The sequence below is a fragment of the Diuraphis noxia genome, unplaced genomic scaffold (genome assembly GCF_037042655.1).
Source record: "Diuraphis noxia isolate RWA-SAM2 unplaced genomic scaffold, SU_Dnox_SAM2 contig0003, whole genome shotgun sequence".
Classification (NCBI taxonomy): Eukaryota; Metazoa; Arthropoda; class Insecta; order Hemiptera; family Aphididae; genus Diuraphis; species Diuraphis noxia.
The window spans coordinates 5,325,138-5,346,820 of record NW_028301713.1 but is presented as its reverse complement, the minus strand read 5'-3'; the positions used below and the strand labels follow the sequence as shown (position 1 = coordinate 5,346,820).

General features: G+C 26.2%; 1 protein-coding gene across 1 annotated transcript in view; it reads right to left on the bottom strand.

Annotated features, from left to right (window-relative positions):
- LOC107170287 (glycine receptor subunit alpha-2-like) overlaps positions 1-21,683 on the bottom strand; it is a 244,227-nt gene that overhangs the window by 56,517 nt on the left and 166,027 nt on the right. The window contains exon 3 of the mRNA XM_089223061.1: positions 16,901-16,968. Coding sequence (XP_089079187.1) covers positions 16,901-16,968 — 68 coding nt within the window. The remainder of the gene's footprint in view (positions 1-16,900; positions 16,969-21,683) is intronic.

Below are 21,683 nucleotides of genomic sequence, written 5' to 3'. Positions count from 1 at the left end.
CTACACCATGTCTTTTTATCAATCATTCTGAAATAATTTGTTATGCAAAGTGTAAATTTATTGTTTATATCAAATATCGATTGTATGATATCACAAGTAATCGATAGTATCAATAATAGTCTTCAATGACCATTTATTTTATAGTAGTTATTCAGTGACACACACTAATGTAGCGTACATTTTAATTTAAAACGAGTATGTATAAGATATAAATATTATACTGTATGCCTGTATTGGTATAATTGTAATATTCAATTCAACAGATCAAAATGCTTCTCTTTTTTAAGCAAACATTTAGTTAACACTATTTTCGAATATTTGTATTATATAACTGAATTTGAATTAATTATATAATTACAAAGTAAATAATAATGTTTCGCGTCATAACGTTCAAAACAGTAAGTACCTATATAGTATATATATATATATATATATATATTTCTTTTAAAAAAAATATACTAATGGCTTAGATATTAACGATTATTATGATCAGTTGTTTAGAATAAATGTGCTTTGGCGTAAATCTACTTTTGTTTTGAAATTTCGGAAAATATTGTCATTAATCTCTACTTTTCTATGTAATCAAGTTTACCATTAATGTACCTACTGGAAAAACGCAATCAATAATTTACCAAGAGTAAATAAACTCTGTAATAAATAATAATACTAAATAAATAACAGTGTCCGCTGTTTCCAAATAGAAAAGGTAAACGTAGTTACTTGCAAATACCTAGTACTAGACTAATTTGTATAATGTATTAGTCGGAAACTTGAATTAATAAATCAAGTTTTGGTTTTACTACCTACTCAACTAGATACTTTTCGTGTGTCAAAATTAATTTTTTGTAACATAGGAATGTCAATACAGTTTTTTTTTTTAAATCTATTGTTGATAAAATTTAATTGATATGTAATTTATTATATTAGGTTATTTTTAGTAATCCTTATATTTATATTTCATTGTTACATGTTCGAATATTTGAAAGGTTTTTCAAAAAAATATTTATCATCAAAATATGCAATAGATATTTTTATGTATAAAATAATTGACCCCACTTTAAATATATTCAAAATAATAATATGTTGTTGGTAAGTAATGCAATATAAATGAACAGTAATTATTATACTATAGCTATAATAGGAGTAACAACTAACAAGCTAAAGCTTATTAGGTATAACAACGGTTCATAAATCACGAACAAAAAATACATTTACGTCTTTCATCTCAGAGACGTACATTTAAAAAATAATTTATAGATTAGCAAAGATGGCACAACATCGCAATGTCAATAAAATGGTTTATGCACCAATTGAATGATATTCATTATTATTTGCTTATTATTCCTGAATAATATCTGTGATGCAAAAATCACGATATTTCCTACTCAATGTATGTTTTACACTCGGAATTATGATGTGCTAGAAAATTATATGAAAAATTTTTTATTTTATAAAAATTCAAATTTGTTACTTGAAAGATGAAATCAATAAATTAATGATTGATAAATGTATATTCACAACGTTGTAATTTATGATACCTACACCATAATAGTGGAAAGTATGTAATATGAATATATTTGAACGCAAAATCTGTATATGTTATAACTTATAATGTGTGCCACTATAGTAATGTAGGTAATTAATTTTCGCATTATGACTAATATAATTCATTATGCATCTTATAAGTTTCTGTAGGTATTTCACACTAAAAATTTACAAAGTAATTGCATACAAACTATTAAAAAACCTTGCATCTTACCACTTAAAATGTCACTAGGTATATATTATTATACTCACTGCCAATTTATTATATACGTATCAGATTAACTACCAGAGTCAAAAATTTTCCAATTCACTCTAATCAGAAAAGAAAATCGTTTATTTTTTAATTTAAGTAGGTGTAAATCATTTTAAGGTGAATATTGTCTCCCCAACCTCTAAATATATACCCCTATGGAATAAATCGTCTGAATAAATTCCTATTTCCATGCCTGAATTATATTCTTATTTCACTTCTGCAGCTTTATATACATGTTACACCTTACACGGTTTGATGGTGGTCTAGTACCCTTATTATTTTAAATATATGCCATAACATAGTATACATTTATGTCAGTATAGTTTAATTTTTTTTGTTAGATTATGATTTTAAAAAATTATTATTTTGTTAATAAGAAATTAATAATTGACCAAAATCATTAATATTAAAATTGTTCGTATGTATTTTTGATAGTCGGCTGTCTATAAGTTTAAATATTACAAGAAAAATATAAGCTTAACATTTAAATTTAAATTTATATTTATTAATGAAATTATTAAATCAGAAAAAAAGTTGAAACATTAAAAAAAATTATCATGGATTTATTTTATTTATTAATTTTTATTTATTCATGTTTTTGATTTTAGATTATCTTACTGTATAGAAATATTTCAATCCTATATGGATTCTTTTCGTTATTTTAAATAATATCATCTAATCTATATTTGGTGAGTAATATAATTTTAAATGTATAAATAATACATGAATAAATATTAAATAATCACAAAATCTGTTTAGATGATTCTATGAATGTATGTTTTAAAAACAATTAGTGCTACTTGTAAAAGCGCCAAATGTGCTGATGCTGAAACATTTTAATAATAATAAACGAAAAAAAAAGATTAAATTAAACAACATGAATAATTATTTAATGTATAGTTTCAAAGAAATATAAAAATAACACATTATTCTGGTAATATAATTACTTGCATAACATTTAAAAATTTTACAAGTAAAATTAAATAACTTAAAAAATCAGCGTGGAATGTAAAAATGTTTCTGATTCTATGGGTACCTAGGTTATATGTATTAATTTTTATTTCCAGGTTATACAAAAAACAACTATATTTCATCTAATACCTTTTGTCATATTGAAATTAGTTCATTCAAAATTGCATTTCATTGATTTTATTGTAAATTAAGACAAGTAAATATATATTCTGATATTATTTTATTTTTCTACTAACGAGTATAAAATCAGGTACCTGACTGGCTGGCTATGACAATCGAATGACAATTTTTTTTCGTTTTAAATTGTTGTTTTTTATACATAATCTGTTTCAGTACAATGAAGAATAGCTTAAGAACAACTCTAAAGATTATATCGTAGTGAACGGCTAGATTTACAACGAGAGTGCCAAAATTGTATTAAACCGCTTAAAAATAAAGTTCAACAGACACAGCGGAAAAATGTCTTGTTATTAACCTTATAATAAGAAGAGAAGTACTGTTTTAATAGATAGTTTTTACAGAGGTTCGTAGAATTGACTTGTATAAATCCGTCAAAAGTCTACTATTTTTATGCTCTAATAGTTTTAATTTACAACTAAAATGGAAAACTTAAGCAAATACCTGAATTACAGTATATAATCCCAACAAGTAGGATACAAAGAGAACGAATAGTTATTTCAAAACCAAAGATAGGACATAATAATGAATTGTAATAATATGTATATTGAATACTAATACATTCTTACTTTAATTTAGTAAAAGCACAATAATAATAATAAACATAATGTGATGTTTTATAGTTATCTAAACATAAAGAACACATAACCATAAAATACACGCCATTATCGAACACACGGGATATCATTTTAGACACCTTAATATCCGAGATCGAAAAAGAAACATAGTGAAAAGAGTAGGACCAACATTTTCAGTACATTTTGTGTTATCAACTTACTATATTTAACTATTTAAGATTTTAGGTATCATAGAAATCATTATGGGACAGCGAAGGGTAGAAATTGCCACCCCACTGACTACTTTATCCACCGACTACTCCGCGGATTTATTGGACCATATGCAATTTAATTAAAAAAATTTAAGATACTTGCTACTCAATGGTCTTACTCCAAATGACAACCCTGCCATCAGTTATTGCAAACTAATTTATTTTAATTGGAAAATAGGCTGATATAATACGTAAAGTAATAGGTATGTTCTAAAGATATGTCAAAATAGAAAACAGAAAATGTAAAAATAATAGAAAATTAATAATATACTATGATATATTAATAATATATTCATATTTAAGAAAAATATAATTAAGTTTGAAAATTGTAAAATTAAAATTGTGAACAATATATAGTTAAATGCAGAGCATTACCATGCAACTACTGAACTTCCTATTAATATTAAAATATTTAATTAAGAATTCATATTAGGCGTTATTATCATATTAGTCCGAGGTTTAGTATAATACATAAATATATGTATATATTATATATCTTATTTTATATATTTTTAAAAATATCAACGACAAAGGTTAGTTTTAAATTGGACAAGATGGACACAGTTTTACAATACATTTATTAAATGATTACCCATTGTTCAAGATTTATTGAAATCCTTGTTAAATTTATAAGTCTGTCTTTCTTAAGAAGTTGATCATATTGATGATGTTTCTATGTCCGGACCTAATGGCTAATGTTGCAATATTTTACATTAGTGTCTAACTTATTGGTGTTATTTACATAAACTAACTTAATATAAATTAGAAATTATAATCTTAACTTAAATGTCAATAATAATAAAAATAACACGCCATTAGTTAATGACCGTAAGAATATTAATAATAATATATCGATACGTATGAGACGATTATTTTCGAGCTTGTCAAAATTCAATATTGTAAGTTCCGTATTCTGATGAATTACAAAGACTTTGTAATACCATTATACCAATATATTGATGTTTGGTAATATTTCACCAACGCACATGTCAGGTATTGGAGAAAAGTTGTACTTAATCGTAAATCATACCGGTACCAAAGTGCCAAAGTCTTTGAATAAAATTTACTCATGATTTATAAGCGTTTGTTGGGCAATACTTATTATGAAGCGTCAATATTTATACTACCTTAAGGTACACTATTATTTACTTAGTCGACACTTGTAATCGTTAGACCCGGGTTATAAAATTGTTTAAAGTAATCATGGTATAGATCAATAATGTTAGTTACGAATGTTACGATTATATGTTTCAAACTATGTTAACATTGTGGATATCATAATGAGCTAAATTTTTCCAATTAGAGTAAATTCAAATGTTATAAATTATAACATATCATATTGTTGTATTTGACAAGTTAAATAATATGTTCTCTCAAATAATAATTGATTTTAACCCAAAAATTAATGGGTACATACTATATATATTATATACATAATTCACCAAGCATACTTACCCCATTTTCTTCTTTAATAATGAAGTTATTAAAAATATGATTTTTGGAATTTTTTATTATACTTAAAGACATGTTTATTTATTTATTTATTTAATATAAACGGACGTCAGTCCTAAAACATAATAATATTACATTGTGTGTGAAAAACGTATTTATACGTAAAACATAATTTATATACTTAAAATTAGAGAATGAGTAAAATAATAATGCTAAAGTAGATATAGAATACAAATCAAATATACAAATTAATATTCATATATAATCAAAGACAAGAGTATTACCTGCAGTCATAAGAAGGTTAGCAGGAGAGTTCAAGATATAATTTTTGTTGAAAGAAGTGGATAAAAGGGTTTTGGATCTCTAGTATTAAGGTAATTAATTTTAAAACGGATTAAAGAGAGAATTTCAGGACAATCTATTGAATCTAATATAAATTTTTGTAAAAATTTTGAGAGTAAAAGTGTACGGCGGTCAGAGAGTAGAGAAATATCCTTGAGTTATTTTATATAGTGATGTGTGGAAAATCAAAATTCTGTGAAAGCTGAAAATCCCCCAATTCTACTGTTATTTATTTAATGGATAGATTCCTGAAAATGTTAATGTATCAAAACCAGTACTCGAAAGAGTAGCTATTATAGTTAGGTACCTATTTATAATAAATACTAGATCTGATATAACATATATTTTACATTTTTAAGGACTATTATCCTTAATACTATCATGTTAATAACTCAAAAGCTACTCATTTGAATTTTTATTAGCTACGTCAAAATGTTTGTAAACACTATCCACAAAATAATTCACAGTAAGAAATTGTGTTCTTATTTGAAAAACGGAAGTTTGTATCATCATCAGAGGGCACTCCTTAGTGTCAGTAGTACAAAAAATCTCAAGAATTCGAATGAATAGTTTTTGTAAGTATATTTAAATAAGAATAACATTTTTAAATACATTATTGAATTACAAATGAGAGTTAGTATGCATATATATTGAAACACTTTGTAGTTTGTATATTATTTGTTATTTAAAATAAAATTTTTTCAAGAAATTAGTAATGCTTCAATGATATAATATAAAGATTATCGTCCAGTGAGTATATATGTTATGAGGTCTCTATACTATTATTACTATTTCTATTTTTGTGACGGTGTGTGATAAAAATACCAAAATTTTTTATGTGTTATATTACTTATAAATATAAAAATTAAGAAGAAAAATTATAATGTTTTTAATTGTATATGCGAAAGTGTTTTTACAAGAAAAACTTTTCGAACACAATAGTAAATTACTAATAACGCAACACAATTTAAATTAATTACGCGAGATTATAGTAAGAGAATATTCATACAGATAACTAAGTTGGGTATCATTATTTATTAAATATTCTTGGCCACATATCACGTATTTTATAACCACGTGTTTTCAATTTCGAAACTGTATTGTAGGAAGTTGGAAATTTGATTTTGGTTCGAAAATTTAACTGATAATATATACGTTCAGAGAAAATATAAAATTATTTTATTAACATAAGTTATTTATTTTTTGGTATTTTTATAACTCAGAAGTATCTATAAAAATGTTATTGTTTGTTATCTTTGCTTCAATAAAGTATAATTTAAAAACAATTGAATTCAAAAAGTCTATTAACCTTCTTACTTATTCATCAAAAGAACTGTTTTTAAATTTTTTTTTTTTTAATTATTTGATTGATATAGTTTCATAATTACCTATATCACTGTTTTTATTTTATATTATTGTAGCTTATGAATATAGTTTCATTTTTAATAGAGATAAACTTTAAACGGGTTTTTAATGACTTATTAAATATTTTAGATCTTGAAGAGAGCAAGAATATTAATTGAAAATTGCTAAGTTATGCATTATTTTTGACACGGGTAATTGTTTTTACAACGTTCAATTAATTTACTATTTTTAATATTGTTTAAAATTATAAATAAATAGCAATAAGGTCGTATGAACATATTGCCGTATCTGGAGTTATTAAAGCTAAAAATTATTAAATAATATACTTTTATCCCTCCAATATTTATAGCTTAGCTCTTCAGTATTGATAATTAATAGAGGTAATATTTTTTTGCTTGAAAGTACCGGCTTATATATTTATTTATTTATTTATTTATTTCAGCAAAATCAATATCATAATTTCAGTACAATAATCAAATTTCAAAAGTTAAATTATTACAATAATAATGATAAGAGCTGATCCGTATACCAACTGAGCAAGCTCGTTTCTGGTATACGGAGTTCCTATACATATTACTTATATAATATAATAAAATGTCATGTGTCTTATACAATTGAGAATGATGTATTTTACTTCTTTAAATAAACATTATCTTATAATTATATAACTAAAGGATACTAATAGATAATCATCACACATAGATACTTTTTAATAATTGATTTTTACACACATTCTCATCTAGGTCATTTACTATTTTAGTAATTATATTTTTTATACGATTTTTGTTAATTATATTTTTTACATTGGTTTTTATTAGACTGATTTTCACATTCATACATTATTTGACTCTTTACATCATTTCCTAAATTGTTGAATATAGTTTTGACCATATAATCGGGAGCACTTTTTGTACTGGATAATGATGTATAAGGTCATTTTATGTTATTACCTGTTCTAATGTCTATTATATCTGTAGTATTAAATATCTGCATTTGAATTGTTTTTATAAGTGTTTGTTTAATGTATAATTTATAGATTGATAGTATGTTAGTATTTTTAAAAATATCTATTGAAGGGTATGTTGGCGGTAACGAGTAGGCTACTTTTATAATAATTTTCTGGGCAATATATACCGATTTTATATCTGTTCTGCTGGCGCCTCCCCAGAATGTTATACCATATAATAAGAGTGAATTACGTAATGCCATATCAATTTGCCGTACAACTGATTTTTTAAGAAAGCGAATTTTATAAAATAAGGAATTTAATCTCCGGATTTTATTTTTGATAAATTTTATATGCTCAGACCATTTCAGCTCCTGATCCATTATGACTCCTAAATATTTAAATTGTTGTACTATTTTAAGTGTTTTACAATTAAAAATTGATTTATTTGCGGAACATTGATGTGATATGAAGTTCACTCCAACTGGAAACTGTGATCGGTTTGTGACTATCGGCATGCATACTGATTTATTTACATTAAGTGATAATAAGTTTTTTTCCATCCAGTTATATACAAGTTGTAAGTCAATTTCGACAATTTCTATTAATTTTTACCAGTTTTCTTCGGTATTAACAAGAGCTATATATCATCGGCAAACATGAATAATTTACCTTTTAATGATGAAGCTGGTATAGAGTTAATATACATTAAAAATAATAATGGGGCTAATGACGTTCCTTGTGTTACTCTATAATCTTGGACATAACAATAGTCACTATAATAGGATCCAATAGTGTTTAATTGCTGTCTATTACTCAGATAACTAGAAAACCAATTAAGTGTAATAGTATCGAAACCTAATTTTTTTAACTTATGTAGTAATAATTGTCTACTAATTGAATCGAAAGCTTTTTCTAAGTCTAGAAACGAAATTAGTATTTTCTTTTTATTGTCCCTCTTGTTATGTAAAAAATTTGTTAAACCTATTAAAGCATCCTCTGTTCCTAAGTTCCTTCTAAACCCATATTGTCCTTCAAATATTATTTTATCACTTTCTAGATATTCTAAGAGTTGGTGCTTTATTATTTTTTCAAGGATTTTGGCTATCATACCTACTAAAGAGATGGGTCTATAATTTAAAAAATCAGTTTTATCTCCGCTTTTATGTATTGGAACAATTTTAGCCATCTTCAATTCATCAGGTATACTATACCGTTGACTATACTACAATTAATTATATGAAGGATAGGTGGGATCACATTGTCTAGTATTTGTTTGATAAAGAGAGCTGTATAACTATCCGGACCTGGTACTGAGTTGTTATTCAATTTATTTAATATATTTATGACTTCATTACTACCGATGGCACATTTAATTTAAATATATTTTTTTTATTTTATATATTATTAATTTTAATTTTTGTTCCCAAATTAGACTGTATGTTATTTACATTATTGGGAAAATTTTTTTCTACTTATCTTTTACCAGTTGTTGCTGGTAACAACTGGTTTGATATGAGTTAACTATATTTAAGTAGTCTTTTGGTGATGATGTTGGGTATTTATTCTCAATTATATCGTTAATTGGAAGCTTAGGCTAGATTACTTTTCTAGATGTTAGTTCATTAATTATTTTCCAGATTTATCTTCCATTACCTTTACATGTCTCTATTTTATTTACATAAAATTGTTCTTTTGCCTTCCGAATTAATATTGTTAGTTTATTTCTATATGCTTTATAGTAATTTAATAATTTAAGATTTGTTTTATCCCTCTTAGTTTTCATATTAAGTTTATCTCTATTTTTTATAGATATTACAAGTGCATTAGTTATTCATGGTTTCAGATTACGATTTTTCGTACTCGTATGATGCTTTAAAACTATACAGTTATTTATAGTATCTAAAATATGTCCATTAAAATGACTTAATGCCGCCGAGGGATTACTGGTTTCAAATAAACCAGTCCATTCGTTGATAGATAATAATTGAACTACTTTATTATAGTTTATATATGATGCAGTATTATTAGTTCTACTATCTATATTATGTTTTATATATGTCGATATACAACATTATACAATATTAATTAACTAATTTTTGTTGAAATCATCATAAAATTAAATGCAAATATAAGTATATTAATTTTAATTAAGTTTCGATTGAAAAGAGGACTGAACACTGAATACTCGTATACTTAGCTTATATTCCAAAAAAAAATGCCGTAGAGTTTAAGCTCCCTTGATTTAATTTTTTATTTGAGCCTACGCATGGATAAGGATTTAATTTACGAGATGTTTTAAAACTTAAAATAACGTTTATTTTTAAATAACGAATAATACTGTACCCGAGAATGGCGAGAATCGAGATCCACCAAATAGTTATGCTAATCGGCAGTATTTTAGTAAAATATATTAGTAAGACCAGTAGAACCTATTCCGTTCTATTAATTCGATAACAGGTAGATAATTACTTATTTTATAATATTAATTGTTATTGTAATTATTCAAAACAAGACAATTTACAATCTGGACAGTAAAATACATATATTGATAAACTTCTCAACCTTTGGGACATGCCTTTACCAATTTCAAATCTAAATATATCTGAATTAATAATTTTAATGGACAAAAACATTATATATTAAAATTAAACGATTAAATATGTCATTTAACATTACACGTTAAGACGTTAAGTTATTATTTATTTTCCATATTTAAATGCATTTATATTTCAAATATTAACATGGTCTTTTAAATTGTCTCTGAATCTCTGATACACATTGTTATAATAATAACTATTGAAAAAAAGAATTAATACAAATATTTTTAACGATTACTCAATGTCTGTTACTATGTACGTATAATGACTGCTAAAAACTATTAATTTTTATTGATTTCAATATATTACAAAAGAGTAAGCTGAAAAAATGCCAAAGCTGAAAAATGCAATTTAAATCATAAATTGGATAACTTTTTATCATACGTAGGTACTGTCGTCAAATCTATATCAAAGCGTATACTTACAATATTCCTACATCGAATTGAGGAATTGAGGGTAGAAAAACGCTTATTAATAACAATACTAACACATGACTCGCCTATATTCCATTGGTATTATTTTGAATTCATTATATTTATATTTATGTTAAATGTATCTATTATAAGTGCTGTAGGGATAGGATTCGACTTAGTTTTGAGGATATTAAACAAACTATGTTACAGACTTTAAGATGACTTCAATACATATTCATGTATAATTACTTATAGTTTATAGATTTAACGTTGAAAACGTTAATTAAGGGTACCAAGGAAGATATGATAATACGGCAACATTTTTTTTTTTTTTTAAGGTACATTAATGTACAATTATAACTTGTAAACAGAAATAAAGTAATAATTTCTAAGTTAAAAATATGTGATATTTTAGTCTGAACGGAGAATATATTAATTTTATAGATTCAAAAGTATTTAACCGATTTAAAGAAAAGTGATATTTATTATTAAAACCACAGTACAAGAGTAAACTGATAAAATAAAGATATTTTTAAAATAATCAATTTTTATATAATATGTGCTATATGTGTTACATTGTCATAAATGTTAGTTATGACCAGTGTGATAAACCAGCACACATATAAACGTTATTCGAAGTGCAATATTTTTTTGTCCATCTCGACACTAGCTGGTGACAGTTCACTAATCATTACAAGCGCTCGCAAAACAAGTTTATGAGTAACAAAAATAAAAAGCAAACTTTACGAAAATAAACTTAACTGTCTTATCTTTGCAATGTTTTATATGTCTTTAACCTGCGATTTACGGTTGCTGAGCCATATCAAATTGATATTATCAATTCGTTATCGGATGAATATAACCTTGTATACTTAGTGAGTTATGTTAACGATTGTATTTTTTTTAGTTTAGTTTACCTATCATATAACAAGTTTAAATATCTTTCAACTTTAAAGTAATTAATCCTTGTTCAAATTTCACAACAAAACAATTTCATTTACAAATAATGACCTTTAATATTCGATCGATGATGGGTCCAATAATTTTAAATCGAGATAAATCACTTTTTTACTGAATATCCTATCAATTTTTGGTGAAAGAATAAGGATTTATTTTAACAGGTTGCATATAATTGCATGGATTTAACTTGAATATTGATGAATAAAGTTTTTATATAAATAGAAATAATGTATCGATTTAAAATTTAAGACTAAACATTTTGTGAACAGATGCGATGAAAATCAAAACCTTACTACATATTTATTAACTGTTTATTATTGTATTCAAAATGACGTATGTATTAGTTTGATTTTATGTTGAAAGTGAAATTGTATCTTTACATTGACAAACGCAAACAACTGTTTTGTCAAAAAAGACAAATGTAAGAAATTGAGTTTAACCCATATCAATAGAAACATTATACATTAAAAAAAAAACTCTATATATGCAGCATATTTTATTTATTATAAAACTTCACAGATTCCATTAATAGAGAATAAAGTTCAGCGTATATTTATGGTGCCCATATTATTATGTGTATATATAATGCCAAACTGTACATAAATACGAGTTAAAGAGGCTAAATATTGTCGTAACTAATAATTATTAAGTAAGTTAGGTCATATAATACTACTAAAATATTGTTTTCAATTAAATTCTTACAACGAGTCTGTTTAAGAGAGTACGTTGAGTACGACTTACTAAACTTTTTTAATATTATTCAATCGTATAAGTATGTTATTTACTACAAATTGCACAGAAGTGTAACTATATAATCAATTATAATGATAAGCTAATAAAATGTTTGAACATTTTATAATATAATGTCTATGGAATTAAATGAATAAGCGATTTAATTGTTAAAGACTAAATGGAATTGAATATATTGCAGTATAATTATATGCGTAGATAACTTAAACGTATACATATCGGATCCATTAAAATGTATGTTCCGACAGAATTAGACTAGTATTCAGCCTAATTCTATCTGAACAGAACCTAATGGATTTATTATATGCATTTTATATACACATATATAATCATAAAATAAGAAATGCAATTTAATATCTTTAAGTAAACTGTAGTCAGATTTTTTTTATTGATAATATACTCCAATGAGAAATGAAAAAATCTTTAGCGTAAACAAAAGTATATACTTATTTAAATCTACACCTATAGTGGATATTGCGTAATGAGTAGGGCAGGTTAGGTAAATTAGATTGGTCAGGACTAGAATAAGCGCAAAGTATAAATGTGCGTCGTTTTGTAGTAGAAAGCTTCAGACGGAATTAATTTATTCACTACCATGCGATGATAACGTTAGTTGATAGTGTACACTTTACAATGTTTAAGAATAAAACTATCATACCATAAATTACCAACCAACTCATGACAAAAACAGAAACATCAAAAGAGTCATTTTTTTTTTATGTATATACATAATATATTTACATAAATGCTCATGCTTTTAACCCTTTAAGAATACTTGTTTAATAATTGTAAATGTAAGCTGATATCTATATTGAAATTGTGATGAATTATATACATATATATAGGTAAAAAAAGATTAGCGATCTAGTTGAATATGCAACACACCAAGCCTATGGTAATTTACATTATCATACATAATTGAGTTTTTATTTGATAGGTTATATTTTATTTGAAATACATAAGTAATTTTTTTTTAATTTTGATGAAGTAAAAATGATACATAATAAATTATGAAAAAAATATATTATTACCTAATATTAATTTTTTTTTATCAGTATTTTAATTATTAACTAAACCTACTACTAAACCTATATATTACGGATGACATTATATAATCTATGTCTGAACGTTTGTCCTGTATAAAAATTATAATTTGTTTGCAATATACAAGAAATTATGAATAATAATGTGGTGGTTAGGGATAGTGGGGTACCCAGGAATATCCGTTGCCATTTTTGCTCTATGCACATGTTTACCTCAGTACAGATCCACAAGGTTAGTACCTATACAAATATATTAAAGAAACTATGTTAGGTTTTAGCATTACTGACGAAAGATAAAACATAAATTATTTTGGTTGAATCTTAAACCTCTGTTTTCAAATGGTTTTTGGACGGATGAACAAGATGAACCTATACCATTTTGAAACTATCGTCGTAAAGCTATTTGGAATCCTGGTAGGTGTAGATTAAGTAAATGGTAATCACAAGGCTGTGGCCTTTTGAACCCTGAGCACGTACGGTTTGTATAGTCTTGTCATGATTTTCAGAGAAGCAAAAAACTGATGGGGTACCTATACACGAATGTGCCTATGCGTCGGTGGATATAAAAATGCAATTCCCTCTGATCATTAGACGACGTTTGTTTGTGATGACTGTTTACCAATACGATTAACGAAATAGTCGTGTATTTTTGAGGATGAAGGATGGGTGTTGACGAGCATTTTTAGACCACATGACCCAAGCGCTGAAAAGTGTAGTAGCCTAAGCTAGGGTATATGCATTCAATAACAAATACGTGCCCGGCTGATGGACATACTCATCCATTATCGTTTATAAGCATTACTCGATTATCGTTAATGAGTTACATCGTAATTCTAAGGTGGTACAACTGAAGTACGTAGACTAGTACAAGAGGTTTCAGAAAGTGTAGGTAATAGTTAAGTGAACTGGATTTAATAATGAACAATCTCTAAAATCATTTGTTAATTAAATTTAAGTAGCTAACTAATGGAATTGATAACGAATTTCGTAATGATACCACACAAGATGATATATTATGTTTATTTGTAATTGGATAAGAAATATTCCTTAAATTATAATGAAAAATAAATAAATAATAATCGGTGAATATTTTAAAAATTAATGTGTAGAATATTGGAACATTCAAAAACAATACGAAGTACTAACTATTATAATAAAACAAGGGTAAAAGAATAATAATACATTATTGTTGATTTACTAATTATAATATTATGAAATTATAATAGTATGTGATACAGGGTAATCTCTGAATATAAGAGCGGACACCAATCATTTAATTATTTTTGTATGGTATCAAACACGTTCTTTCCAATATATAAATAAAAATTTAAAAAAAAAGATTCCATCAATTTTTTTTTTTTGTAACGATAATTATTGTTATCGAAAGAAAACATCTCATACATATCGTGTAAGTATGTGAGCAAGGATGAATGATATCAGATTAAAAAGGCGACAAATATGGGCCACATTATGGACAAGTTTAAATATACAGGAATTTCAGAGTTTAATTAATAAAAAATAAAGACTCATGTGATGCGCAGTGAAAATAAAAATGGTAATATCCGGGATATTGTGCATTTTTACTATAAGAGAATTTTATATGAACATTTTTAGAAAATCTGGAGTCGATCAAAGTCAAAATCAATCCTGGTTCAATATTTTTTTACGGTTAAATCGCGCTTGCTAAAATGTTTTCGTATTTCAGTGCTCATCGATACATACGTCATATACAGATAAACGTACCTAATGAATTATTAAGGCAAAACATTTTAAAGGGTATTTATGTTATTGTTTTTTTGATAAGAGATTTTCATACCTTACTGATAATATTATAGTCATTATTTACATAATAATAGGTACCTACGGTTAAAGTTAATGTTAAAATTTAAATTAAATTTTTTTTACAATTTAGAGATCTATAAAATAATTTTTATGATAAAATGTGAGTACTATAATACGATGGTTGTCGGATTTATTGTGAGTTGGTAAAAATGAATTTTTTCATTGAAGACAAATCGGTATGAGAACATTTTAACTTAATGCCTTAATAAAAATTTAATACTTAAGACAACTTAATATGTTATCAGATAAATAAGTATACAGTACGTTTTATACGTTTTAAGTATAAGTATTTGTTTTTAGATGACTTAAAAATTATAACCTAGTTAAACTACGAGGTTAATCATTTATACATTTTATATACGTGTAATATTTTTCCTTTACTAACGTACTTATTCGATAAGTTCATCATGACGTAAATCGCACTTAACCATAAGTCCATAATCATCGAAACATATTTGAATATATTTTATAAGTACAAAACGATATAAATACCTTATTTCATAATTTTTAACGTCTTATGTTATTCGCGACTGTTATTATTACTTTAAATCAAAACCAGTTTCTTATAATTTTTTAAAACATACCTATTTATGTTATAATTGCATAATTTAATTTTAAAATAAAAATATGAAATAATACAAAATAATCAAAATGGCCAAAATGTTATGTTATTTAAGGAAAACTTGTAGATAACGCTAATATATATTTTTTTAAATAATGTTAACACATTTAACGATAATTGCCTAGTTGTTGGAAATAAAATAACATGATTGAATACTTCTAAAGTACTTATTAGTGGCGTAACTAAATATATATATTTAAATATAAATTGTGATATTTACAGGTAAGTATACCCGCAAAATACAACCCACCTTTAATACTCAAATAATCATTAAAAAAAAAAATAATAGATTTGTAGTTACATGGTAACAATATTTCTAATATGTATTAAAAATATAATATAATTTCAATATAATTGTTAGACAATGATATGATTTTAAGAAGTTTATAATATTCAACAAATATTATATTAATATAGGTACCTATTAATGGCGATTAATCTATATTTCTATATAATACCTTTTAAAAATATTGCATGCAATACGAATATTACTATATCTACCTACATTATAACTATACTGTTTAAGAACTTTGTCAGTTTGTAATTAAAATTCCTTATAGTATTCGTGAATACGAGTAATTCTAATGAAATCATTAGGCATATGCATAATATGGATTTGTGGTATACCTAATCGTTAATTTATTAACTTTTTAGATTAGGTTAGGTCAATTTCTAGTACTTAATGTATTATACATTATCTTTAATATACATACATATTACTGTTAGATATGACGTACAATATATACTTGATAATATTATACATTAATAAGTATTTTCATGAGTACTTACCATGGTAACCGGGCTAATGGATCCAAAACTCCGAATATATAACTCGCAATGAACAGTGGTAGCATTATCTGTAAACAAATATATATATATATATTAATATAACTTGAAAATTATTATTATGTTAGTTATAATTATAAATATTTGTCCCCAAAAGGATATAGCATAAGGATAAGAAGGGCAAATCCAAAACCATAATTTTTATGATCAGATAATATACGAAATAGAATAGTTTTAAATTGTATTAATTTATCAAACAACTTAAGTCTACACTTTAATACACACAAAAAAAAATGCTGTTTTTGAAACATAATTATTTGCATGTATATGTATTATCTATCTAATCATGCTTAATTCAGAAATGATTTTTATCTCGGATAATACTCAAAACAATCCTGCTCAAAGTTGTCTTAGAAAATGTGTTATCAAACTTTTTTTAAAATATTATATTATAATCAAGTTATTAAAGTTTATAAAGTTTAAAACATAAATAGTTTATGGATATTTAAGTCTATAATCTTATATTTGTTTTGGTTTGAGTAATACGATAAAAAAATACAATAATAAGTTTATTATAAATTATAATTTTACTACGCTTTGGAGATCGTTATTCGTTAGACAACAGAAATTGAACATAAAATATATTACAAAAGTGTAAGATTTTCGTATACCTGCTATAGTTCAAATTTATAATTTTAACAATGTCAAAAATTAAATTGAGTGTAACCTTATAAGTTTAAGTGATGATAATAATGATAAAATTAAAACTTAAATGAACCAGACTTTAATGTTAATTACTTTTTAGGCTTCAAAATAATGACAATGTTATAAATAGTAAATTAATTTTAAACAAATATATTAAATCCTACACACTAATTTTGAACACTGTTACCATTTTGTTAAATACTTAATCATTTTAATGATTTAATAATTTTTTTAGTTTAAGTAAAAAGAGTAAAAGCATTAATAAAACTACTATGAATTTTCAAAAAAAAATCACATATATTAATGTTTTTTTTTACTAACTACATATTATCGATAAAAATCTATAAAATTATAGAATGATACTCAACAATATATTGACCGGTCACCGGTACGAAGAGTTAATCAAAAACGGGCTATGCAGGTAAGTGTAAAATGATGGTGTCCATTACACGAAATGAATAGAATGTGTGTCCATTGCAGGAATTTAAAAACGTCTCACACGTTCTGATCAAATTTTATGAAATCAACAACCAATTTATGAATAGTTCGATTTGTGAACGTGAAAAGTATAATATCTAAGTCAGTAACTCCAAATAGTAGGTAGTGTCGATGACAGAATGTTTGATATAAAAGTGACCAGTTGTCCATAAGGGAGGGATATTATGTCGGTTGTGTACTGCTAATATTCTTTGGTGCGTTTAGACATTCTCCGCGATCCACCTCCTAGCCAGTAACCAATATAATAAAATAATACATTATCAAAAATCACATATTCATACATTGTTTGTGGTTTATTTATAACAATCAATTTCATAATACATTATTTCTTGTTGAAGTTTTCAAAATTATGATTAATATATATAATGTATATAATATTATATAGATAGGTTTTATATCATATCTATATAAGTATATGATATTATTCTGTGTCGTACAGCGTAGGAATCTTACGCGTTATAGTTACAATACGAACGATATTTTTGGAACCATAATTTAGAAACACAATTCGAATGCGCCGGATTTTTTCTGTTGTAACGATTGTAGCAAAGGATATTAAAATATTTGTTTGAAATTTAGGTCAAATAAGGTATATAGGTACCTGCACTGTCAGAACTGCATGGATAGAAATCCAAGACTTAATGGCAGCAATTGAAAATAATTTACGAGATACATTCGTAATGCATGTATATTATAAATTATTGAAAAAATAAAAGATGGATAATGTATTGAAATCTTTCTATCCGTAATTGAGCTAATACGGTATCATTTTACGAAGTTATAAGTTTAGTAAAAGTCCGCACGCCAAATTCTGACTTCACCATCGTTTTTAGCATACTTAACTTCATAAGTTTCAATAACAAAAATTGCAACAAAAAAAAGGGTGTCCGGTAAAACAGAAATATACCGAATTTTGATATCTCCATCATTTCGTGATATATCGCAATGGTTAAATCCTTGAGGGGCTTTCTTATACGAAACAATATGTATATTATGTTGAAATCCGAACGTTTGGATGTTGTTTTTTTCATAAAATTTAACATAATATTATCAAAAGTTCGAGATAGGTATTATATATATGTATATAATACAGCATATTTGACCATATTGTATACATGTGTAAAACATTAAGTATCTACGTAATTTTAAACGTGACAATGTGTGTTTAATAATCCTATATTGTGCACGTCATCATCAACGACAAATACCATGAGCCATTTTATAGTAAGTACATAATAGTTAACAGCGGCTGCAAATCAAAATTAAATCGTGTTGAGCCGTTGAGCCAATTTGTTGTTTACACAAATAATGACTGGGGTAGGTATATTGTAAACGCACTCGATATTTATTCGGCAGCGCACAGATATTATTATTTTTGAAAATATTTCTCAAAGTCGAACTGTTTTTACGTCCTCTCAAATCAGATATAGCGTGGCAAATTGTTCGTTGAACATCATATTTAACCATAAATAATATAATTGATGATATTATTAATAATATTTTTTTATGATAGGTATAATCTAAGAGTAATTTAGATGTATATTGGTAGACAGGCGCGTAGCTAGAAATTTCTAAGGGGGGGGGGGGGGTGTAATTCAAAATAAATTGAAAAAATTATAAACACAAAATTGATAACTTAACGTAGGTATACGATAGTTCATCATGATAATCAAATAATCAATAATTAAGAAGTTGTAAACGTTTTCTTACACGCTGCATAAAAAGATATATTAAATCGTGCATGAAACAAGTAATCGATAAGGTTCGGAACACACTATGCGTTTTTGCGGCGTGCGTTGACGGCGATTGCGGTGACACCGCAACGCACGTAAAGGCCATACTTTACGTTATCACCGCATGGCGCTATATTATTAAAATTGAATTTTGATTCAGTTTTGCAAAAGCAACAACGTAGTTAGGACGATCTTTAATCATGTCCAACAGTACACTTCTGCAACGGATCTCCATCCTAATTTCCTTTTGGCACTATCGTGATAGTCGTGAAGTCCTATATTCCACAGGAATGGCCTGGACTCTACTTCTACGATTAGTCTTTCGCAATCAAACATTATTTTAATAATAATTTCTTTTATACTTTATAAGTATATTTTTTAAGTTTAAAATTTTAACACAGAATGCAAAATTTGTTATTACGATAATGATAATATGATAAGAAATAATCATTAATTATTATGATCAAATATGCCGGGAATACCAGTTCAATCCTACATTATTGTTTTTTTTTTTACCACACGGCACAGGACGATACCGCACAGTGTGGCCACCTCGATTTAAACACATGTATTCTGTTTTGTTTGAGTTGTACGGCAACGTTTTTCTACCGCAACACATGGCTAAATAACTAGGTATGATCACATAATTACCAAATTTGGTTCAATGAGCGCATTCATGGAAGAAACAGCTAATTTATCATTCTTTCCATTGAATTATGACGTCAACCGGCAGTAAACTTTTAGGGCACTGCCAGCCGTTTTGGCGGGTTCGGTCTCCGTTTAAAACAGGTGCCACAGGACCACAGGCGCAAATAACGTTTGGGATTTTGAGGGGAAAGCCTTACTTTGATAATATTGAACAAGCTAAAAACTAAATGTAGGAAATGTTTGGGGGGCTATGGAAATTTTTGGGAGGGTTTAGCCCCCAAAGCCCCCCTATTTGCGCCTATGCATATGACATATTCACATCATAATATCGACAGTGTGTTCCTTGACTTAATATTAGCTTAATAGGGTGCTCATATTGTATTATTATGTATCTAATTTTATATATATGTATATGTAATTTATATAATATGTACTAATTAGCAATTATTCATATCAATAAACAAAATAACAATTTGTAAGTCATTATTGTTCTTGCTTTCTTGGTCTTGTATTGTTGTATATTTGAACATTGCAGTCCTTGTAGTATTAATAATTTATTAATATGTCTTGGTGTTCAGTAAAATACTGTGAAATAAATTTAAAAAAGAACCACAAATATTCTAATGTACGGTTTCATAGATTCCCAAAAAATCCGGTTTTTGAGAATAAATGGATTTTAGCATGTGGCAAATCAAATGCGAATGCAAAGTCTGGTAAATAATACATATTGTTAACTATTAATTGTTTATAGTTTATATATTAAACTTTTAAATACATAATATAGTCTTTAGTAGGTAGTATTTATTATAATATATAAATTTTAGTGTCGCTTTTAAGATACAAAAACTTGATCTCTCAACTTGTGATGTTAGAAATTTAGAATATTATGTTACAAGATGTTTTCATTTTAGATTGTGAATCACAACTCACAAGACAAATTAAAAAATACGCGGGTATTGATAAGAATTCCTTCCGGCTGACGTCATCGACATGTGTATCACGGAACTATGATCATATCTAGTTATTTAGCCATGCCGCAGCAGGCTGCGATGGAAGTTTGCCGCAACCGGTGCAAACGTCTAGTTTGGCCAGTTCTATTGATAGTAATGTGTTCCGTTTATGCTGCGGTAGGAGCGTCGTTGCCGCATGCGGCAAAAACGCATAGTGTGTCCCGAACCTAAGGAATTTGTCTTTGATTTTAA